Raw genomic sequence first — 24,995 nt, forward strand, 5'->3', positions numbered from 1 at the left:
GTTAAGAGTGAGGAACTTAATTTCTGTTTCTAGTTTATTCAGAAAGTCTGTTTTGCCACCTTTGTCCAGTGTCTATTATGAGCTTACACATCTTCCCTCAATATTCTAATGAACATATATGTGTGGTCTTTATTTTAGGCTGATGTCCGGCCCCAAACGGATGGATGCAATGGTCTGAGATACAATTTAACTTCTGATATCATTGAGTCCATATTTAGGACCTATCCAGCAGGTAAAAAGAATCCATTTTTCCATATAGTTGAAATATTTCAGGCACCTGGGTGGCTCAGTGGGTTAAGCCTCTACCTTCGGCTTAGGTCATGATCTCAGGGTCCTGGGATCGAGTTCCGCATCGGGCTCTTTGCTCGGCAGGGAGCCTGCTTCCACCCCTCTCTTTCTCTCTCTGCCTGCCTCTCCGCCTACTTGTGATCTCTCTCTGTCAAATAAATGAATAAAATCTTTAAAAAGAAAGAAAGAAATATTTCTTTGGATGAATTCAGTAATACATCAGTGAAAAACAAAAAGCTTTACCTTTTATTCCCGATGAAGTGCAATAAAATACATGAAAACATATGATAGTTACTAATGGGTCAGTATATGATGTGCTGTCATCAGTTACATTAGTATGATGACTTTCCCATTCTTCCATCAGCAGCTCTTAAACTTTATTTACCCTTTAGTATACCTGCACAAAATGATCTGCTCCAGAGGCATCAATAAATGAGTTTCTCCTGCTGTAATTCAGATTATCCTTTAGGCTGCCTCCAGAGTGACCTTTCTAACACACCGATCCTAACCCTTGCAGAAACCATCCTAAAAGTATAAATGACTTGATCCCAGCCTTACTCATTTATGCTGTGCAGCCAAGGTTGAGAGTCACCACTTCAGTTATTCTGCTGACTAAACAGTTCTTTCTCCACACTTCCTCACTCCTGCTCTCTGTTACTTTTTTGGAAATATATATCGAGAACCCTTAGGGCTTAAGTATTTGCCCCACTGCCACCTCTATAAAATCCTGACTTCTTTGGGCAGGTACAAGCCTCCCCTTTGTTTCTCTAGGAACTTGTGTCTGCCTCAAAAAGTTACTAAATTGTAATTATTTTCATATTTTTCTGATAGTAATAATTATATAGCGTTTATTACATATCAGACACCATTTTAAGGTCTTTATCTATATTAACTCATTTAGTCATTACAAATAACCCTATGAAGTGGGTGCTCTTATTACCTTCACATGACAAAAGAGGAAATCAAAATACAGAGAGATTACGTAATTTGCACAAGATCATACAGATGATAAGTGGCAGGCCTAGAATTTTAAATTTGGGCTCTCTGGCTCAAGAGACTCATGCTCTTAACTTCTTTGCTGATTAGACTGTGAGCTTCTGGAATGTGCTGAACTGATAGTCTGTTGGGTATTGATTCTTGGTACTTCTACTAAAACTTTGAAACTTTTAATTCTCTTGGAGCAAGATAAGGTTTTGTTTGTAATTTGTTAAGATTCATAAAGGTAGTATATCACCTAATCTCTCAAGTTACATATTTTATTTACAGTAGGATTATTATATACAGTATATGACGTTGAGCAGTTCAGTCTAGTTCTTGCTGTTGTTTTTATTTCAATTAATTTGAGAGATTTTAAGAAATGGAAATTCTGTATGTAACTATTTACGGTTTTTTCTACAGTAAAAATGAAATATGCCGAAAATGTTCCCCACAACATGACAGAAAAGGAATTTTGGACACGTTTCTTTCAGTCCCACTATTTTCACAGGGACCGGCTGAATACAGGGTCAAAGGACCTCTTTGCAGAATGTGCCAAAATAGATGAAAAAGGTAACTGTTCATCCCTGACCCACATTAAATTTAATTTGCTGCTCTCTCGTCATAATGTTGTTAGTGAATTTTTTATTCCTAAAAAAGGCCAGACTTGACCAACTTTTTATTTCATTCATTTTCTAGGGTTAAAAACAATGGTTTCATTAGGAGTAAAAAACCCGTTACTTGATTTGACAGCTTTGGAAGATAAATCATTAGATGAGGTAAGTGGTATTAAAAGAATTTCTGAGAGGGGTGCCTGGCTGGCTCAGTTGGTAGAGCATGCGACTGTTGATCTAGAGTTTGTGAGTTTGAGCCCCATGCTGGGCATAGAGCCTATTAAAAACAGAAAACATATATATTTCTTAAGGTTTTATTTATTCGAGTGAGAGGCAGAGAGAGCATGAGTGGGGGGAGGGGCAGAAGGAGAGGGAGAAGGACAAGCAGCCTCCCTGTTAAAGCACAGAGCCTGATGCAGGGCTCGATCTGAGGACCCTGAGATGACAACCCGAACCAAAATCAGATGCTTAACCGACCAAGCCACCCAGGCATCCCACAAAAAAACAAATTTTAATTAAAAAGAACTTATGAGAGAAAACAGTCTTTATTAGAAGTGCTTGTCAGTAGCACTGTTTACTATTAAAATTGCCTTGAAAAATTGAAATCCCTGTATGAATTGCTCAAACTTTTTTAAAAGAATTTTTCCCCCATTGGTATATCTCTAGGTAATGTGAGGGCTTAACATATTTATGAGTCCAGCTTTATTCTCTGGTGTTAATCTAAAGAAATGTGAATAAATATCAGTAGGCCAAGGAAAGATAACCATTTTTCTGTAGCCCACTGAGCACACCTGTGACCCTTGGCTGCACACTAGTTCCATTAAGTTTCAACAGGTAGACCACCAAGTATGTACCACCTACCTCTGCGTCTTGACCGTAGACTTACAAATGTATCCAGTCATGGGGAAAGATGGGATCCCTTTTGATTGAGGCAAGTTCCATCCCTGTGCCTACTTATAAACTAGGAGCCTGCCTTCCTCAGTTACTCTCTTAACACTCAGATTTTCGTTTTCTTACCTTTCTTTTGGCTCCTCTTCTGCTGGCCATATACACATGCTTAAACCTTCCTGTCTTCTTTTTCTAAATTTTTTCCTTTATTTTAGTGTATGGTACTCACAAGGTAAGGAAGCCAGTGTTAAACTTTTGACCTACAGTCTCTAGCGGAAAATAATCCTTGGTGCCAAAATGAGTCGTTTCCTTAATGAGATTGAGTTTTCTTGGTAATACTCCACATTCAGGCACTTCCTTGGTGAATTTCAACATATTAAAACATGGCCCTCCTAAATCATCTTGAAAAAAAAATGAAGCTTTGTGAAGCTTAGAGGTATAGCTTAATACGGGGAAAAGATTTTAGTGCCTTTTTTTTTTTTAATTTTTTTTAAGATTTTGTTTGTTTATTTGAAAAAGAGAGAGCAGAGATTACAAGCAGGCAGAGAGAGAGGGAGAAGCAGACTACCCACTGAGCAGGGAGCCCGTTGCAGGACTTGATCCCAGCACCCTGGGATCATGACCTGAGCCCAAGGCAGACGCTTAACTGACTGAGCCACCCAGGCACACCATTAGTACTTTTTAAAAATAAAAATGAAAATGATGGTATATTGGGGTGACTGGCTCAGTTGGAAGAGCATGCGACTCTTGATCTCGGGATTTTGAGTTCGAGCCCCACTTTGGGTGTAGATTACTCAAATTTTTTAACTTTAAAAAAGTTATATATTACACATATTTATGTGTGATTTTGCTCTTCACTTTGCCTATTATCACTATTAGTTCCAGCTAAACCATAGTTGTTAAGTAGATAAACTATAAAACCAAACTACCTGGCTTAGATGCTCCCATTTTTTTTTTTTTTAAACATTTTTAAGCCCAGTTTTCTTATAAAATGAGGTCAGGCAGAGGGAGGAGAAGCAGATTCCCCACGGAATTCCCCACTGACCTTAGCAGGGGGTAGGAAAATTGAGGAGATGTTTGTTATGGGTACCAACTTAGCATTAGCAGGTAGATAAGTTCTAGAGATATAATGCACAGCATATAGTCAACAGTGCTGTTTTATAAACTTCAGCGTTGCCCCATCTTAGTTGTCTGTCCACAAAACATGAAATGATAATTACATGACATGACAGATGTCAACTTTAGGTAAGTTCTATTGCAATATATAAATAGAAAGTTAATACCTTTTTTCCTTTTTTTTTTTTTTAAAGATTTTATTTATTTATTTGACAGATATCACAAGTAGGCAGAGAGGCAGAGGGTGGGGGGAAACAGGCTCCCTGCTGAGCAGAGAGCCTGATGGGGGGCTCAATCCCAGGACCCTGAGATCGTGGCCTGAGCCGAAGACAGAGGCTTAACCCACTGAGCCACCCAGGCACCCCAAGTTAATACCTTTAACTTATAAAATGTTAATATGTCAACTATACCTCAATTGAAAAAATCCAATACAAAGAAGGTGTTGACTTTATAGGATTGCTACAAGAGAAGAGTGTGGTACACAGTGAGTGCTCAGCAAATAATAGGTGTTACTGTCATTTATGTTTTTTAGTGCCCGGTATTCCGTTTTATGGAAATGTAAACATTTACATAACCAATCCCCATAATAGAAATGTTAGGTGATTCAGTTTTTCCTTTGGTGCCTCTTTTTCCTCTATCATCCTCTAGGTGTTGTAATTCTCCCTTGATAAGACTTTGGTACATGTTCTGAATACGTTGTCTTCATTCCATTGCTTTAAATACTAATATGTAATGATGAATCCAGGTAACCCTGTCTCTCTGACCCCAGAATTCCAAAATTATACCTCCCACCTGCTTACTTGCAGTCTTCATTTAAGTACTTCACAGACACCTCAGCATAGATGTAAAATGGAGCCTTTTATTCCTCTCTTAAACCTATTTGTTCCTGGGTCTTCTCTGTGTCACACACACAAAAAAACATTACCATCAGAACTCCTTAGTGGTTCAGTCATTTAAGTGTCTGCCTCCGGCTCAGGTCATGATCTTGGGGTCCTGGACTAAAGCCCCATGTTGGACTCCCTGCTCCGTGGGGAATCTGCTTCTCCTCCCTCTGCCTGAACCCAGCCCCTGCCACGTATGCACATGCGCCCATGCTCACATTTGTCTCTCTCTAAAATAAATAAAATCTTAAAAAAAATTACCGTGGACTAAGTTGCTCAAGCGGAAACCTGGGAACCTCCTTGATTCCTCTTCTTCCTTCACCTCCAGCATTCAGTTCGTGAGCAAGTTCTGTGTAATACATCTCCAGTTTGTCTACATCTGTCCATCTCCACACTTACATCCTCTCACTATTACTAGGCTACCGCTATTTTTATCTTGATTGCTTTCATTAGCTTCCTAATTGAGACTCCTGTTTCCACTGTAGTTACTTTCCCCTAACAGTAAAAGTTATAAATCATAATCATAATTCAAATCATAATAGTTTTCTGCATAAAACTCTTTGGTGGACTCTCATTGAACTTAAAACTTCTACAGGGCTCTTCTTGATTTGGCCTCTGCCTGCTTCTACCTCCGTATGGGCCACTTACACTCCTTTATGCTCTAGATACCTTCTTTCAGGTCGGTTCCAAGTTTTCTCTACCTCATGGTCTCTGCACATGCTATTCCTCCTTCTTGCTCTTCTCCCTAACCAGCTTCTTTTTTTCTCTTTAATTTTATTTATTTATTTATTTCTTTGTCAGAGCGCACACGTGCGCGCACAAGCAGGCAGAGTGGCAGGCAGAGGCAGAGAGAGAAGCACGCTCCCTGCGGAGCAAGGAGCCTGATGGACCTGAGCCAAAGGCAGTGGCTTAACCAACTGAGCCTCCCAGGCGTCCCTCCCTAACCACCTTCTACCATCTTTAAGACAGCTGTTCAGACTGGTTCAGGAGAGACTTTGCCTAACCACTGTGTGAAGTAGCTCGTCCTCTCCGTCCAGCCGCTGTATCATGCCCCCCTTCTTTATTTTCTTGATGCCACTTGTCATTTTCAAAAGCGATCTTCTCTTAGCAGAGTATACGTTTTGTGAGGGTACCTCTTATTTACTGGCCTGTCCCTACACATGGCGTAGAAAAGGCATCAGTAATTATGTGATTAATGGATGAATGCTGTGAGTCTTTTCATAATCTTTCATTTAGCCATTGTAGCCTTATGTTTCACCAATCCCTGACCCACCCTTCATTCCAGATGGGACTGCAGTACAGAAAAAGCCGGTGACACAGTATGCATTATGTTGTTTTTACACCTATATTTAAGCAGTTTCCTCTCCCTGAAATGTCACTGTCTTCATGTCTGGCTTGTAAGAACTGGATCGAGTTATGATGCTCCCTGAAGCTTTTTTGAACCTACCTCTGCTCTCCTCCAGTGGGATTAGCTACTTCCTCTCTTTTAGCACATAGAAGCCTTAACTGTGTACTGGCTTACAGCCCAGGACCCTACTAACTAGTATTCTGGCTCCTTTGGCACAAAATATTAACTTGCTGTCTGTAAGGCCTAGCACAAACTCAGTACATATTTGAAAATATTTGAGTTATTTAAAAATATATATATACATTTGAATTATTTTACAGAGCTTGGAAAAATTGACTATCCTTGCTTAAATAATACTTAAAAAATTATACAGCTAGAATTTGAATCCCTATTTATATGATTCCAGAGTCCATGCCTTTTTTTTTTTTTCACTGTATTCTATTTCTTCATTTAATATTTTGCTAACTTTAGGGGCGCCTGGGTGGCTCAGTGGGTTAAAGCCTCTGCCTTCGGCTCAGGTCATGATTCCAGGGTCCTGGGATCGAGCCCCGCATCGGGCTCTCTACTCTGCGGGGAGCCTGCTTCCCTTCCTCTCTCTCTGCCTGCCTCTCTGCCTACTTGTGATCTCTGTCAAATAAATAAATAAAATCTTAAAAAAATATTTTGCTAACTTTATCCAAAACTCTTTTAAGAAAATTTACGGTTTGGGGCAGTCGGTAGAACATGCAACTCTTAATCTCAGGGTTGTTAAGTTTGAACCCCACATTGGGTGTAGAGATGACTTAACTCTTTTTTTTTTTTTAAATAGGTAGTTTAAATTTGTTTTGTTTTGTTTTATTTTTAAGATTTTATGTATTTGAGAGAGGAAGAAAGAGCACAAGCAGGGGGCAGAGGCAGAGGGTTCAGAAGCAAATTCCTTGCTGAGCAGGGAGTCCGATGTGGGGTCAACTCCAAGACCCTGGGATCATGACGTGAGCCACCCAGGTGCCCCAAAATGCATCGTTTTAGATTAAGATTGTTTTTTTGATGCCAGAAAGAGAATATTGTATTTTTTGTGTACATAACTTTTAAAAATACTTATCTGTAAAAATTGAGTAATGCTCAGAATTAAAACAGTCCCATCCTCCAGAAAATATTTTCAGCTAAGTGCGTCTCTCATAATGGAGAAGAAAACCAGAACTTTATTTTGATTTTTAATCTTCCAAATTGTTTCTTTTAGGGCTATGGCATTTCTTCCATGCCATCTACTTCTAATTCTAAGTCCATAAAGGAGAATAGTAATGCTGCCATCATCAAGAGGTTTAACCATCACAGTGCCATGGTCCTGGCAGCAGGTCTCAGGAAACAGTTAAGTATACATGCAAAAGTGCAGTAACTGGGATTTTCAAGGTAGCCAGATGGAATTTTCTCATTGTTCTGCTTGTGATTTTTAACATTTCCTCCTTTGTTTTAAGAGAAGCACAAAATGAACAAAATGGTGAGCCCAGCAGCATCGATGGAAATTCTGGAGATGCAGATTGCTTCCAGCCAGCAGTCAAAAGGGTACGGGTAAAAAGTTCAGGTTTAGAGCTCAGGTTTCTTCTGACAGCCTGTATAACTGCTAGAATTTTATGTTAATCCTTGATTACCTCAGATGACTCCGTTCTTCTGACCAAGACATTAAGCATTTGGCATAAATTGTAGAACATTTTGAAGAGTACTTCCTCGGTTTTAACTTGCCAACCAGCTTTCCATGCACTTCTGTCTGTAAACTGTTCTTACTGGTTTTGTACTCTTTTTTTCCTTCACATGGACACATACACACATAGTGACATACAGTTTGTGTTCTGGGCAAGAGTATTCAACAAAGGCAATATAACAGGAAGAAAACCTAAAGGTTTGTATATATGATTTTAAAAGATAGGATTGGGGCCTCATATCAAACCTAGCATTTCAGAGTTAGAAATGTGTTCTTACTAAATGTTGAAGAAATCATTTGGGGCTGTGTGGGAATATGGACAGAATTATCTACTTCCATATTTCCTTCCTTGCAATTTTGCCAAGCTACTCTTCCTCTCTGTGTTTTCAAATTCCTCCCCAATTATAAAAATAAGTACAATAAAGGTTTCTTAGAGGGCAATCAGGCAATATGTATTAAAATTTTTGTCTTGCCCTTATTCCATTTTTGGGACAGCATTTCATTTTGGAGAGTTATTTAAAGAGGAAAAGATGTGCATATATTTAGATACAAATACTTATTTCAATTATTATAATCGCAAACATTCCAGTACTAATATCATTGGTATTGTCCATATAGTAGAGACTGATGCGGTCATGAATAACTTGAAAAGGATTAATGACATTCTGAATTTTAAAAAGTTCACATAAGTTTAATTCATAAAAAATTAAATTCCAAGAAATTAGGGGCACCTAGGTGGCTCAGTTGGTTGCACATCTGCCTTAGGCTCTGGTCTTGATCTCCCAGGGTCCTGGGATTGAGCCCCACATCGTGCTCTCCTCCCGGTGGGGAGCCTGCTTCTCCTCCTTCTCCCTGCTTCTCCTTCTCCTTCTGCCTACTTCTCTGCCAACTTGTGCTCTCTCTTTCTGTCAAATAAAAATCTAAGAAAAAAAAATAAATTCAAGAAACCATTTTTGAGTTGCTACAAGTATTAAGGGGTGGGAAACAAAAATGAGTAAGAGTTCTTATCCTCAGAGAGTTTATTGTCTATAGGGAAGAGGAAATCAAAAGTCTTTCAAAATAAAACTTGTAGTTTTTGTGTTATTTATACTAGGAATCAAAGAAAATAAAAATTCGTAAATGAAAAGTTCACAGAACAGACTATGTGATACAATTTCACTTGTAAAAAAAACTTAATGAACTTTTTAAAAACACCTTCAAAAGAATACGTTAAATGGTTATCTTTCTGTAAAGGAATTACAGATGAGTCTTTGGTTCATGCTTCAGTAACTTAATGTTTCTACAGGCATATACACTTTTATTTATTTTTAAACCAGAATTTATGTATTTATTTGACAGAGACAGAGAGAGAGAGCACAAGCAGGAGGAGTGAGAGAGGGAGAAGCAGGTTTCCCGCCGAGCAGGGAGCCTGAGGTGGAGCTCAATCCCAGGATCCTGGGATCATGACCTGAGCTGAAGGCAGACACCCAACAACTGAGCCACCCAGGCACCCTGCATATACACTTTTTTTTTTTTTAAGATTTTATTTATTTATTTGACAGATAGAGATCATGAGTAGGCAGAGAGACAGGCAGATAGAGAGGAGGAAGCAGGCTCCCTGCTGAGCAGAAAGCTGGATGTGGGGCTCAATCCCAGCACCCTGGGATCATGACCCAAGCCTAAGGCAGAGGCTTTAACCCGCTGAGCCACCCAGGCATCCCTCGCATATACACACTTAAAACTAAGCCACAGGCACCTGGATGGCTCAGGCAGTTAAGCATCTTCCATCAGCTCAGGTGTGATCCTGAGGTCCTAGGATTGGGCCCCACATTGGGCTCCCCACTCAGTGGCGTGTCTGCTTCTCTCTGTCCCTTTGAACCTTCCCCTTTTCTCATGCTCTCACTTTCTCTCTCACTCTCAAATGAATAAATATTTAACAAAGCCAATAAGATTTTTTTCTTTTTAAGTTTTTATTTAAATTCCAGTTAGTTAGCATATGGTGTAATATTTGTTTTCAGGTATACAGTTTATTCTTTTTAAAGGTTTTATGTATTTGAGAGCGAGCATGAGCAGGGGTCGGTGAACGGAAGGAGAAGCAGACTCCCTGCTGAGCAGGGAGCCCAACATGGGACTCAGTCCCAGGACCCTGAGATCATGACCTGAGCCAGAGGCAGCCACTTAACTGACTGAGCCACCTGGGCGTCCCTACAACTTAATGGTTCAGTGCTTACATACTACATTACCCGGTGATCATCACAAGTGCACTCCTTTAAAAAATATTTGTGAGTTGAATAAATATTGAATAAATATTTGAAAGTTGAATAAATATTTTTTTTTTCTGACTAAGGAAAGTGAAATTAAAATGAAAGAGGAGTTTAAGATGAAATCTAGGAAATGATGCTTTTCTTTGCGATACTGTGGCACTAAGTACATTTGATTTTTGGTCATTAAAGATTTGTCAAAAATCATGGTTTATGTGAATTTTCACTATGTTCAATAATAAATGCTGACTCTAGATGTTCTTTCAAATCAATAGTTTGAAATAGTCTGATGTGTGTTCTGCAGAAGGGTTTTATAGAATGGGAGATTCAGAAGTAGTAATAGAGTCCTTACTTTAATGGAGTTTCCAGTTAAGTAGAAGAGTCAGGTCACCGAATGAGGCCTTAGCACAAGTGTAGGATTTGGGTTATCATGGGAGGTTAGGTTAGAGACATGACTTAGGTAGGGAGCAGCAGGGATAGAAATGAGCTTGATGTTTGTAAAAAGTAATGAAGATCAGATTTTGGTATGCCTTGAAGTTGGTGGAAAGGTGGAGAGTTGAGAAAGTAGTAAAAAAAAAATTAAGTTTTCAGGTTGACCTTTTTTGAGAGATATTTAATAACAAATGTTTTGATTCTACTCTTGGTAGCTACAGATGAGGGTTTATCAGGTGAATTTCATAGCTATATAAGGGATGAAATATTGTAGAATTAATTTCACAAGCGACCATGTAGATTGCTTTCCTATATCTTTTTTAATTAACATGGGCTATAGAAATTTAGCAGTCTTTTACTAGCACAGGAGAAAACAGATTAGTAAAACCAAAATAAAGAGCACAGAAGTAAACCCAAATACATGGAGAAATTAAATAACATATAGTAAACATGGTATTTCAGGATCCACAGGAAACGACACATTATTTTACAAATGGTGTTGGGAGAACTGATGAGTAAAAAGAATTTCAGATTCCTTATTCCAAAATAAATACTAAATGGATCAAAGATTTAAGCAAAAAATTAATCCACAGAAGAATAAGCAGTAAGGGAATAATTAAAACCAAACAACACCAAATGAGAAGAAAAAGTATTTACAACACGTAATAAATTAGTCCTGCTTAAATTTGGTGGAAGAATAGGAAAATACACCATTTTCACCTGCCAGATTGTAGGAAAGCAGGTACTGTAAGCGGTTGGTGAGAAAACGAGTTGTGCCAGTTGTTAGCATAGTCCTCTCTAGGAATTGAAGTTCATGGTGGTAAAACTTCATGTTTTACCCTGTGTATAGTTGTACTTTTTCAATCATGTTCATTACTTTTATAAGGAAAAGTACCATAAAAAGTGCTATGTTGATAATTGCAGGCAAAGTTACAAGAGTCTATTGAATATGAAGACTTGGGGAAAAATAATTCCATAAAAACGATTGCACTAAACCTCAAGAAGTCAGATAGGTAAGTTTGGTCAATATTAACTTGGGCACAACAGTTATGTAACACAAATCACTGCAGAGTATATTCCACAAGTATAGCACTCAAGTTTTAAGTCTCTTTTGTTACCATAAGAATAAACTATCTTTTTTCCTTGAAAACTTAATTTGTGCATTTCAGAAAAGGATGCTTAAATGATCAAAGCCAAGATAAAAATGTAGTTCTCTGTGCAATTTTCTTACTGCCCTTATGGGAATTAAGTTATTTTACTCAAATCTGTTTAAATATATTATTTTTTGCTTTGGGGACATGGAGACTGCTAAAATAATTGAAGGACAGATGTTTATTCTGTGTGATTAGTAATTTCTTTCTTCTTTGCTAATCTTTAGGTATTATCACGGTCCAACTCCAATCCAGTCACTACAGTATGCAACAAGTCAGGACATTATTAATTCTTTTCAAAGTATTAGGCAAGAAATGGAAGCTTATACACCCAAATTAACTCAGGTAGGTGACTTGTACTGTTTGAAAACCAGAATTCCCATAGTTCTTTCCTTAGTTTATGAGCATAGCCAAATTGAACTATATAAACTGTTTTAATTGGGTTTAAAGACATATTTCTACAAATAAATTGAAAAAAAAAATTTGGGGCACATTCCAGAAGTATGTAAAGTTAAGATGATAATGAAAAATAGATGAGTTTTGTGATTGCTAATTATTTTCCTCCCACGTACACAGTGTTATTGGGGAAATTTCCCAGATTTCCAAAAAACTAGACATCACTGTCTAGATATTCTACATGACCTCAAACTAGAATACATAAAATTGAGCTTATTATCTATAGCTCTTATTAATACTTTTCTTTTTTTTAAGGATTTTATTTATTTATTTGTCTAAGAGAGATCACGCACAAGCAGGGGGAGCAGCAAGCAGAGGGAGAAGCAGACTCCCCCTGAGCAGGGAGCCTGATATGGCATAATCCCAGGATACTGGGATTATGACCTGAGCCAAAGGCAGATGCTTAACCCACTGAGCTACCCAGGCATCCCTCTTATTCATACTTAAGTTGATCTGGAAGTCCTGTCCATTCTTCAGTATTTCTTGACTCCTTGGTTTAGGCAGACATGATCAATTTTATTTAATCTTACCACTCTGCAGCTTAAAACTTTCACTGCCTCCTTTCATTGCATAGCAATTGTCTGAATGCCTTTGTCTGGCACACAGAGCTTTTATAGTCTGGCCCTAATCCACGTCTCCAGTTTCAATTCCAGCTGTATCTCTACCATTCCCTTCCACATACAACCAAGAGTCTTCTCTCCAGCCTAATACACTAAACTATCTAGAAAAGAGAGAAAGCTCAAGCTTTCTCTCTTCTTAGAATACCTTTAACCTGTTTCTGCCTCTGCGACCTAATAATTACCCAAAACTCATGTCAGATTTCATTGTCTCTGTAAAGCAATCTCAACATGCCCAGTAACAAGTTTGGGGCAGGGGCAGGGAGGGTGTCTGTTTTCATAAACCCTGAGGCAGAGTTCATACATGTCTTGTAGTGCTTGTCACATATTGAAAGTTATTTTTTTACTTTTTATTTTGAAGTGATTTCAGATTTATAGAAAGTTGGGAAAAAAGTTTTCTGGCCCATTTTGAGAGTAGAAACTCTGAAATATTTCAGTTTGTATTTACTAAAGATACTCTCATAAATAATGCAGTTAGAGAAATGATGACTTAACATTGATAAAGCATTATTATCATTATTATCCAACCTTTTAGGTATTAGGAAAATTTTACCAGTTGTACCACCAATTTCCGTTACAGCAAAGAAAACTTTTTGGTCCAGCATCCAAGTCAGGTTCATAAGTTGCATTTAGTTCTCATGTCTTCTTAGTGTCCTTTCAGATGGAACCATTTTTCAATCTTTCTTTGTTTTTTCATGATCTTGATATTTTAGTAAAAGCCAGTTTTTTGTAGAATTCCCTCAATTTGAGTTTCTTTAGTGTTTCCTCATGATTGGATTCACATTATGCGTTTTGGCAGGAATATCACAGAAGTGAGGTGTCATCCTTAGTGTATCATATCAGGAGGCGTGTATTTATTTTTCCTAACTTCCAATCACTGGGGTAAGGTAGTATCTACCTGGTTTCTCAACCAAAACGTTACTGTTTTTTCCCTTTGTAATGAGTTATTTTGAGAGATACTTTGAGACTATATAAAAACTGTATTTCGTATCAAACTCTTAGCCGTGAATTTTGTAGAATCCATTAGTGATTCTTACTAGAAACAGTTACTACTGTAGTGGTGGTTAAATGGGGTAAGAGTGAGCGAGTGCACAAGCTGTGGGAGGGACAGAGGGAGAGCATCTTTTTTTTTTAAAGACTATTTATTTGACAGAGAGAGATCACAAGCAGACAGAGAGGCAGGCAGAGAGAGAGAGAAGCAGGCTCCCTGCTGAGCAGAGAGCCCTATGCGGGACTCGATCCCAGGACCCTGAGATCATGACCTGAGCCGAAGGCAGCGGCCCAGCCCACTGAGCCACCCAGGCGCCCAGAGGGAGAGCATCTTAAACAGGCTCCACACTGAGCGTAGAGTCTGACGCAGGGCTCAGTCTCACGACCCAGAAAGCATGATCTGAGTTGAAGTCAAGAGTTGCACGCCCAACTGACTAAGCTGCCCAGGTGCCCCAAATGGTGATTTTCTAATTCCATGATCCCTTCTACATGTGGTGACACTTTGCTAAGACAAAGAGCTTCCCTTCCTTCTTGCATATTTATTTATATCACAGAGGAGTCATGGTTTCTTAGGTTATTCTTTGGGTTATGAACTGTTGCTGTTTTTTGGTTTTTTGTTAAACCAAGGTATGATTTACATACAGTAAAATTACCTTTTTTCAGTCTCCTGGAAATTTTAATAAACATAAACAGTTGTGTAACCACTTACACAATCAAGTAAAAAAGCAGTTTTTTCACCCCAGAAATGTACCCATGCTTCTTGTAAACATCAACATTCTGACAGTGTTTTCATCAATTTTTGAGCACCTCCTTTTTGAGTACCTTACTTTATGGAACAATGAGATAGATGTTCTAGGTTTGTCTTAAGCTTTCCCCACTCCAGCCACAAAATCTTCTTTAGTGCTGGGTAGATTTAGATACCAAGATTTGGGGGCGCTTGGGTGGCTCAGTTGGTCAAGCATCCCACTCTTGATTTCAGCTGAGGCCATGGTATCAGGGTCGTGAGATTGAACCCTGCATCAGGCTCTGTACTCAGCATGGAGTCTGCTTGAGATTCTCTCTCTGTAGAATAAATAAATAAATCCTTAAAAAAAAAAAAAAAAGAAAAGAAAAGAAACCATGACCTGGGTACAGTGTACTCATTGCTGTTGGGGTATCATTTGCTGCTGGTGTTACTGTCCTTTCCATGAGCAGAGCTGAGAAATATATATATGTATATATATGAACACATAATAAATTTGGCATTACTTGACTACTTTTTCTTTCTGGAATATAATTGTCCAACATCTGGCCCTTGGGCCCAAGTAGACCATCCTAACTTTTTTAAGCTGTGGTCCATCTTAGATATTTAAATTCTTCCCCACACCTATCCTGCATCCCAGAAATAATGCTGTATCTGAGATGCATGGATTGAGACAGAAAGGCCCAAGAAGTTCTCTGTCCTTGGATGTGTATACCTTAGTGCAGCCCAGGGCTAGTCATCAATCACTGAAGCCTCTGGTTCTGACACGTCATAACATTTCTGACAAAAGGAAGTAGGAATGGCATGAATGCCCATGTTCCCTTGACTCATGGTTGTCATGTTCTGTACGCTTACTCCAAGTTGAAATTTTGTTTTCATCCAGTCCATATACTCATGGATTTCTGCTTACAAAAACATCATTGAAAAGCCTTAGACAGGGGCGCCTGGATGGCTCAGTCATTAAGCATCTGCATCTGGCTCGTGTTGTGGTCCCAGGGTCCTAGGATCGAGCCTCCACATCAGGCTCCCTGCCCCGCAGAGAGCCTGCTTCTCCCTCTCCCACTCCCCCTGCTTGTGTTCCTTCTCTTGCTGTCTCTCTCAAAAAAAAAAAAAAAAAAAGAAAAAAAGAAAGAAAGAAAAGCGTTAGACATACTAACCCTGCACTTGAGCTATTCACCGAATGATTTGTTCCTCTGTAACCACAGTGCCTGGCACTTGTTAGGCAGTCACTGAATAGATAGGCCAATTACTTCCCTAACTGTTGATACTGATAGAGTGGGGAGTATGCTTTTCCCCTTTGGCTAGTTGTATTCACTTCCTTGGAAAATAACAGATGATCTATTTCTGCTCTGTTGAGGTTTTTGTTTCCCCAGCTGCCAGCAAGTATATGTTAATGTGTTGTTTTAACTTCACAACTTGAGTTGGTGCTTAAGAAAGGGCTTTTACTTAGCAAAAGGGTGAGTTTTGAGGTCTAGAGTCTTGCCCAGTATTGCTGGAAGACTGGTAGATATTTTCTTTCTGTGCACACTGTGTTTCTGGCCTCAAGCAAAGTCCTTCACTCTGGCTGCTATAGATTATGTATTGTGATACAGGAATAAAGATGTATGCTGTAAAACTGAAATAATGAAGTAAGGAAGATGGCAGGAAGAGGAAACCCACTTTGTGTGTCCGTTTCTTTCAGGTTCTTTCAAGTAGCGCTGCCAGTAGTACGATCACAACGCTGTCACCCGGAGGAGCACTTATGCAGGGAGGGACCCAGCAAGCCATAAACCGTACGTGTGGAGCCACTTTCTCACTGATTAAAGCTCTAAAGAGCGAGTTGGGAGGAATGCTAAAGTAATTAGATGGATTTTCTTTGGGGCATTTCTGACACTTCTGTTTTTATGCATATAGATCCTGAGATCTATTTAGAAAAGAGCTTTGGTTTCATAATTATCTTAATATTACAAACATTGGTACATTGTTAGTCTCCCTATATCATATGAAAAGCTTTCTTTTTTGCTTTCTAACCTCTTAGAATAAAGGGAAACCTGAAAATTGCTCCAAAATCTCGGGAATTTGAATTCTAACATAGCAACAAAATCATTACCTTGCCTCAAGTTAGCACATCCTGGCTTGGCATAGGCTAAGTGCACATGTGCAGATTTATTCTGTGAGTGGTCCTTCTTTCAGAGAGTGTCCATATGTGGAAATAACTTTTATCCTATTCTTTTCTCTGCAGAGATGGTGCCAAATGATATTCAGTCTGAATTGAAACACCTTTATGTGGCTGTTGGGGAACTTCTACGGCACTTCTGGTCCTGCTTCCCTGTTAATACACCATTCCTAGAAGAAAAGGTCAGAATTGATTCCAAACACAGCCAGCTGTGTGGTAGTATCACTTAGCGACGTGTTATTTTGAAATTAAAAAATTGTATTGAGTGTTTACCATGTGCTAGACACTCGGATAACTACTTGCATACGTTAATTTAAGCCTACAGCTTAAATGGAGTAGGTATTCAAACCCTAAATGGAGTAGGTATTCAAACCCATTTTATAGATGAAGAAACTTGAGATTCAGACAAGCTTATAACTTAATGATTGTACATCTTAAAACTTGTGTCAAGCTGTAAGCCACTGGGAGCAAATAAAGAACGGAGACCCAAAACAAGTCACATCAATAAAATTACTTATTTGGTATATTTTGTAGAAATAATGAAATTCAGACTGAGATTGACAACAAATATAGCACTAGCTATTTAACGCTAATACCCTTTTAACCAATTAAAGGACAGTTGACAAATGGGAAAATATAGTATTAATAGTAATAGTTTAACTATATAGATTTCTCTTTTAAACAACTCTTAAGAGAAAAGGTTAAACACCATTAAAAATAATAGGCAAAAGACTTTCAACAGGCATCTCACTAAAGAATGAGATGAAGAAAGAAATTTTCATACTCATTAGTAGTCAAATAAATTATCTTTAAAGCTACAGTGAAAGAGCTTTTTTTAATCTGTGGTTTTTAAAATAACAAAAAATTTAAAATTATCAGTGATGGCCAGGTTGCTAAGAGTTCTTTCTTCCATTACTCATACTACCTTTTTAAAAAATGCTTTGACCCAGAAATTCAGTGTTTAGGAATTTAAGCTAAGGAAATAATTAAGAATATTTAGCAGTAGAGATATTCCTCTACCACTGTCTCAGAAAGCAAATGTGGAAGTAGCCTAATTAGCTACCAGAAGGGGTATAATTAAGAAGCATTTGCTATGCATACTTTGAAATACAATGCATCCATTTTAAATGATGACTTAAGTGAGTATTTAATGACTGAAAGATGTTCGTGTTAAGTAAAATTTTAAAACAGTATATTAAATGTGTTTATACACATACATAAAAAATACTGAGAGGGGTGTGAATTATGAACCACAGTGTTTATGAACCACTGAGTGGTGGTAGATACTGTTTCTTTGCCTGAAGCCAGTTAATCTAGTGGAAAAAAAATAATATTAATAACCTTCCTATGTGTGTTTTTCTCTTGTTCCCTATAGGTTCTTTGAGATTTCTGTATAATTATTTTTGTCATCTCTTGTAGGTAGTAAAAATGAAAAGTAATTTGGAACGATTTCAAGTTACGAAGCTCTGCCCATTCCAAGAAAAAATTCGGAGACAGTATTTAAGCACAAATGTAAGGCAACAATATGATTTTGGCCTGATTTTCTTTCTCTGTGTTGCAAAATGGTGAAATTAACTTTGTTTTCATGTGAATGAGTAGATACATTTGGGGTTTCTTTTTTTTTTTTTCCCTGTTGCTCAGAGTAGTTTTTTTGTTGTTGGGCTTTTTTTGTTGTTGGGGAGTTTTTTGCTTCTTTTTTTTTTTTTTGTAATTTTTGTACCCAGTGTGGAGTTCTCACTCACGACCTGAGATCAAGAGTGGCATGCTTTTCCAACTGAGCCAGATAGGTGCCCCTCTGAGTACTAGTTTTTAAATACAAAATGTATCATACATTCAGAAGAGTGTATAAAATACCTAACACCTTTTAAAACAATAAAACAAGTATTTACCCACAAACCATCATAAGAAATGAAACAATACCAATACCCATAGATACTCCCTATCCAGTTGCCTACCCCTCCCGCTTCACAGTCTTCCAAGGCCACCACTAACCCCAGCATTTGTAATAACTCCATGAGGTAGGTTGGTTGGTTGGTTGGTTTACTTAAAACACTCTGTCTCCATGGTGGGGCTTGAACTCAACCCCACATCCAGAGTTGCATCCTCTACCAGCTGAGCCCGCCAAAAGCCCCAATCGTCTCTACACTTTGTTCTGTAGATTAGAACCTATGTGTATGTCCCTAAAAATTTATTATTTTGAAAACCTGAGGAGCAAGCACAAATCTAACCCTGCAAAGGACAGAATTGCTACTCTATAACAGGAGACCTCAGAGTGGCTGCCTTATGGTCTGCCTTTTGCTTCCCTGATTGCTTACAGTAGGGTGGGGCTGTGGGTGAGGGAGCAAGTGAAAAGTGTCATTTTGTGCCCAGGAATTTTAACATTGTTTTTAATGCAAGGCTAGAGCAACCTGCAGGAGACAATTTTTTGTATCTGTTATGCGGGGCGGTCTTCTCTGAGATGAAGGGGAAGAGTATATACAAATTTAGGATTTAGTATTTCAGTAAGTAGGTTAATCAAAAGGTGTTTTACAATTGAAAGCTGAAAATTCTTCGTCAGTAAGGTTTTTGGTGTTTATTCCCTAAATGTTCTAAGTGGTTTTTCTCAAAATGATAGTACGACTTACAATCAGGAAAGCAGCTTGAAGTACCTTCCTACAAGAGAGCAAGGACAACACATAAGTTTCAGTTCACGTGCCCTTCTTGATTGTAACTGCCTGGAACACTGTGGTAAAAAGGACTCAGGCCATGTACATGCATTACCTCAAAGACATTGCAGATTTGGTTCCAGACCACTGCAGTAAAGTGATGTAAATGATTTTTTCTGTTTCCCAGTGCATGTAAAAGTTAGGTTTACACTTTCCTGTAGTCTGTTAAGTGTGCAGTAACATTACATCTTAAAAAACATTGTATATCCCTTTTTTTTTTTTTCCTTAAAATTTTATTTACTTACTTGAGAGAGCACAAGCAGGGAGGAGAGAGAGAAGCAGGGAGCCCCATATGGGGCTTGATCCTAGGACCTCGAGATCACAACCTGAGCCAAAGGCAGACGTACAACCAACTGAGGCACTGCAGTACATCCCTTAATTAAAAATGGCTAAAACTTCTATCCACCTGAACTTTCAGAGAGTCATAATCTTTTTGCTGGTGGAGGGTCTTACCTCTGTGTTGGTGGCTGCTGAAGGTTGGGGTGGCTGTGGCAATTTCTTAAAATAAGACAGCAGTGAAATATGCTGCCTCAATGGGCTATTCCTTTCATAAACAGTTTCTCTGTAGCATGCGGTGCTGTGTGTGAGCATTTCACCCATATTTGAGCTTCTTCAGAGTCAGTCCTCGCAAATCCTGCTGCTGCTTTATCAGTTAAGTTTATGTAATATTCTAAACCCGCTGTTGTCATTTCACAGCATCTTCACCAGGAGTAGATTCCATCTCAAGAAACCACTTTCTTTGCTGGTCCCTGAGAAGCAACTCCTTAGATGCCCGTCATTCAGTCACATGTTCAGGCTCCACTTCTAATTCTAGTTCTCTTACTGTTTCCACCACCTTGCAGTTACTTCCTCCATTGAAGTCTTGAACCATTCAGAATTAACCATGAGATTTGGAATCAGTTTCTTTCAAATTCCTGTTAATGTTGATATTTGACCTGTTACCATGAATCACGACTATTCTTAATGGCATCTAGAATGGTGAATCCTTTCTTTTTCTTTTTTTTTTTTTTAATTAATATTATTTATTTATTTATTTGCGAGAGGGAAAGAGAGTACACAAAAGCAGGGGGAGAGGCAGAGGGAGGGAGAGAAGCAGACTCCCCGCTGAGCAGAGAGCCCCTCAACTCCAGGCTCCGGGATCATGACCTGAGCTGAAGGCAGTCACTTAACCACCTGAGCCACCCAGAGCCACCCAGGTGCCAATAGAAATGTGAATCCTTTCCAGAAGGTTTTCATTTTACTTTGAGTAGATCCCTTAGAGGAATCCCTATGTATGGCATCTAAAGCCTTATGAATTATATTTCTTAAATAGTAAGACTTAGAAGTCAAAATTACTACTCAAATTCATGGGCTACAGAATTATGTTGGGTTAGCAGGTATGAAAGCAACATTCATCTTGTACATTTCCATCAGAGCTCCAGGGTGACCAGGTGCATTGTCAGTGAGCAGTAATATTTCAAAAGGCATCTTTTTCTGAGTAGGTCTCGACAGTGGGCTTAATATTCACTAAACCGTGTTATAAATAGATGTGCTATCATCCAGGCTTTGTTCTGTGTATAGAGCACAGGCAGAAGAGATTTATAATTCTTAACAGCCTTAGGGTAATCGAATGGTAAGTGAGCATTGGCTAAAACAAAGTCACCAACTGCATTAGTTCCTAATAAGGGGATCAGTGTGTGTCCTTGGAACTTTTGAAGCCTGGCATTGACTTCTCTCTAGCTTTGAAAGTCCTAGATGGCATCTTCCAGTAGAAGGCTGTTTTGTCTCTATTCAAAATCTATTGGTTAGTGTAGCTACCTTCATTAGGTAACTTAGCTCGATCTTCTGGAGAACTCTGCAGCTTCTGCATCAGCACTTGCCACTTCACCTTGCACTTTCCTGTTACAGAGACTGCTTTTTTCCTTAAATTCATGACTCAGCTTCGCTGGCTTCGGACTTTTCTTCTGCAGCTTCTTCACTTCTCTCAGCCTTCATAGAACTGAGGAGAATTAGGGCCTTCCTCTTCATTACCAGACCACTAAAACTTCATATCAGCAGTAAAGCTGTTTTGCTTTCTTACCATCCATTCATATGTTCACTGGAATAACACTTAATTTTTTTTTCAAGAACTTTTCCTTTGCATTCACAACTTGGCGAACAGGCACAGTGAGGCTTTCTCAGCTTTCAACAACACCTTCCTCACTAACCTAAATCATTTCTACCTTTTGATTTAAAGTGGGCGATGTGTGACTCTTCCTTTCACTTGAACACTTGGAGGCCATTATAGGATTATTAATTGGCTTCATTTCAGTATTATGTGTTAGTGAATAGGGAGTCCTGGAGTGGGGTAGCGAACAGCCATTCAGTGGAAGTCAGAACACAGAACATTTATCTATTAAGTTTGCCATCTTACAGGCATGGTCCACGGTGCCCCAAAACAATTGCAGAAACAGCAAAGTCACACTGGCTACAGATTACCATAACAGTATAATGATGAAAAACTTTGAAATGTTGCTAGAACTACCGAAATGTGACAGTGAGTGAGCAAATGCTGCTGAGAAGATGGTACTGATAGACTTAATCAGTGCAGTTCTGTCACAGACCTTCAGTTTGTAAAAAAAAGTACATAAGCATGATAAAATGTTGCATAATAAGGTATACCTGTACAGCCTTACATGAGGGTATGGCATTCATCTCCTAATTGGCATTATGGAACCACTGGTGACCATCAAGCAAATTAAATTATTTTTATGTATTTTCCAGACAGAACTAAATAGCCTAATACCTCGTCGCCTCCCCCACCATAATGATAGCAGATGAGGTAAATAAGAGTGTTTTGATTTGTTAATTCTTTTTTTTCACCAAAGATTTTATTTATTTATTAGACAGAGATTACAAGTACACGGAGAGGCAGGCAGAGAGAGAGAGGAGGAAGCAGGCTCCCTGCTGAGTAGAGAGCCTGATGCAGGGCTTGATCCCAGGACCCTGGGATCACGACCTGAGTGGAACGCAGAGGCTTTAACCCACTGAGCCACCCAGGTGCCCCTTGTTATTTTAATTCTGCCTCAGATTGAATCTAACTCATTGCCATACTACAAGGATTTAGGACTTCCTGTCCCTTATCCACATACTGCCAGAACTGATTTACAGATTTTATAAGACTGTTAACTTCCAACCACATAAACATTGTCCATCTCCACAAAGAAATGTTCCTTCAAAAAAAGATATTTTCCTTCAGGAGTCTTTAGCAGCTTAGATCGGTGTGGTCTTGTTGACTGCTAGTTATATCTGTGACAGGGTAAAATCCTTTTCTACTCGAGATACATAGTCCTGACCTAAGGTATGACAATAGTACCTATGTGAAGCATTGACACCATTTATATTTTCTTTAATCTACTGAGTTATATTGAAATTCTGTAACATTGGAGCTGGAAAAGACCATTAAAAACTTGGAAAAGTGCTTCACAAGATGGGCTGTGCAGCAAAATTAGCTACGGGAGCTTTTGAACATCAAAGATCTCATCCCACACCTGCTACATCAGAATCTTCAGGAGGGCAAGGCATTTTTTTCACCTGTTCTATAAAATAATGTTGATGCCACCATCCTGGTTTTGGCCCACAGACTAGTGTTTAATCTAGAAATCATCATATTAGTACACCTCCTTCACTTGACAGAAGAAACTGAGCCTAGAGCCCAGTTGCAACTTCCGTGTTGTCTTATAGCCGGTTAATGACAAGCCAGACGCTGCAGTCCAAACCAAGCAGGCGAACTCCAGCCTCCATCCCACCATCTCTTAACCTTTTATACAAAACCTGTCTGCAGATACCCTCACCGAGGGCTTGCAAGTTGCCTCATTGGGGTAATACAAATGAGCTTGGAAACTACACTCCGAAGTATGTACCAGATCTGGATCAGAGGCATTCACCTCCCCTGCCTTTGCCCAGTTATTGCTTAAGTGTCTTGCTGTGTTTTTCAGTTGGTAAGTCACATAGAAGAGATGCTGCAGACCGCCTACAACAAGCTCCACAAGTGGCAGTCACGGCGTCTCATGAAGAAAACGTGAAGGATCTGTGGCTCTCGCAAGTTTTTGTGAAATTGAGAGAACTGACCTGCAGTGACTCTGGAAACCTGGCCTGAGACATGCCAGTGATCACACAGAAGTGACGAACGTCTGCACCACGCCAACTCTTGGAGCTGATGCTGTTGTACTTGCACATTGTGACCTGAAAGGAAAGGAACTGTGACTAAACTCAAAGCTGGGGAGGTAAATTAAGGCAGAACCAAAATGAGCTAAGTTGCAGATACGTGTGTGTGTGTGTGTACACACACACACACACACACACATATCTTAAAGAGACACTGTTTACTGCAGTTACTCAGGAACTGCTTTTGATTCACATTAAGCTGCTTTCAGAAACTTAAAAAAAAAAACTTCTTAAAAGGGTGCATTGATAAAATCTGAGGTGTTTTTTTTTCCTTTGTAAATTTTTTTCCTAAGTTTATGGCACAGGGTACACCTTAAGTATTTCTCCTCCATCCTCCACTTGGATCCTCAAGCTGTACTGAATTCTAGTTGTCCCTTACATCAGCAGGTTAAGAGAGTACTTTCAAGTAAAGCAGAAGGAGACTGTTGCTCAACCATCAGGAAACAGTTATAGTCAGAAGACATCATTGGTCCTGTGTTTCCTACGGAAATAAGAAACAATAAATGTTGCACTGAATGTTTGTGGTTTGGAGTCCCTAAATGATTAAGAGGGAACATACTTGCAGAAAGTTGCGTGGGGGTTTTTTATGCAGAATTTTGTCAGAAGACAATGGCGCTGCATGTTTTTCTTTGAGTGCAAATGTACATTGCTAAGATTTTTTTTTTTAAGATGGCATGTGCTTTGAAAAGAGGAAATTGCATTTTTAAGAGTTTAAAAATCTTATGAGTGAGAAATATAAGAAATCTTACTTATTTTCACCTCTTTAGAAAAAAATAAAAGATGTTTCTCATATCTCCTTTTCTCCAGTATCTGTTACTGTCCTTGGCGAACCGATAATCATTGCATAGTGACTGAAAAGCCTAAATGCAAAAAACACAAAACAAAAAAACATTCTTGTTTCTGGAATCATGCCATATTTTGTTCCTAATAGGATCAACCCCTGTTTAAGACTTTATAGATGTCTTATATTTAAAAAGTAAAACTTTTTATAGATACTCTTTTAACTGTTAAGACATCTTGTGGTTTCTTATGTGTTACATTTACTTGGGTGGGCCACTCATTCTTTTTTTTTTTTTTTTTTAAGATTTTATTTATTTATTTGACGGAAATCACAAGTAGGCAGAGAGGCAGGCAGAGAGAGAGGAGGAAGCAGGCCACCCGCGGAGCAGAGAACCCTGGGATCATGACCTGAGCCGAAGGCAGAGGCTTTAACCCACTGAGCCACTCAGGCGCCCCACTCATTCTTTTTTAGAGCCATCGTACAAGCTGCTTGTCTTTCCTTTTTTTCTTGCTTTTTAAAAAAAAATTTTGTTTTATTGGAGTATGGTTGACATACAATGTTATCTGGGTTTCATGTGTACCACATAGTAATTCAGCAACTCTCCATGTTATGCTCTGTGTTCACAAGCGTAGCGACCATCTGTCACCATTTATTGCAGTACCATTGACTATATTCTGTATGCTGTACCTTCCATCCTTGTTACTGATTCTGTAACTGGAAACCCTGATCATCTTTCATATAATGGCTACAACA

General features: G+C 38.8%; 1 protein-coding gene across 2 annotated transcripts in view; it reads left to right on the forward strand.

Annotated features, from left to right (window-relative positions):
- The window catches only part of GTF2H1 (general transcription factor IIH subunit 1), a 38,398-nt gene extending 14,421 nt beyond the window's left edge, over positions 1-23,977 (forward strand). For both annotated transcript variants that reach the window (XM_032881168.1, XM_032881167.1), the window contains exons 5-15: positions 139-232; positions 1,687-1,836; positions 1,963-2,042; positions 7,330-7,457; positions 7,565-7,652; positions 11,385-11,473; positions 11,839-11,956; positions 16,098-16,188; positions 16,638-16,753; positions 17,991-18,083; positions 23,233-23,977. In XM_032881168.1, the coding sequence (XP_032737059.1) occupies positions 139-232; positions 1,687-1,836; positions 1,963-2,042; positions 7,330-7,457; positions 7,565-7,652; positions 11,385-11,473; positions 11,839-11,956; positions 16,098-16,188; positions 16,638-16,753; positions 17,991-18,083; positions 23,233-23,319 (1,134 nt within the window). In that variant the 3' untranslated portion in view covers positions 23,320-23,977. The remainder of the gene's footprint in view (positions 1-138; positions 233-1,686; positions 1,837-1,962; positions 2,043-7,329; positions 7,458-7,564; positions 7,653-11,384; positions 11,474-11,838; positions 11,957-16,097; positions 16,189-16,637; positions 16,754-17,990; positions 18,084-23,232) is intronic.
- The last annotated feature ends 1,018 nt before the right edge of the window (positions 23,978-24,995 follow it).

Source organism: Lontra canadensis, unplaced genomic scaffold (assembly GCF_010015895.1).
Source record: "Lontra canadensis isolate GAN:19392208 unplaced genomic scaffold, GSC_riverotter_1.0 scaffold74, whole genome shotgun sequence".
NCBI lineage: Eukaryota > Metazoa > Chordata > Mammalia > Carnivora > Mustelidae > Lontra > Lontra canadensis.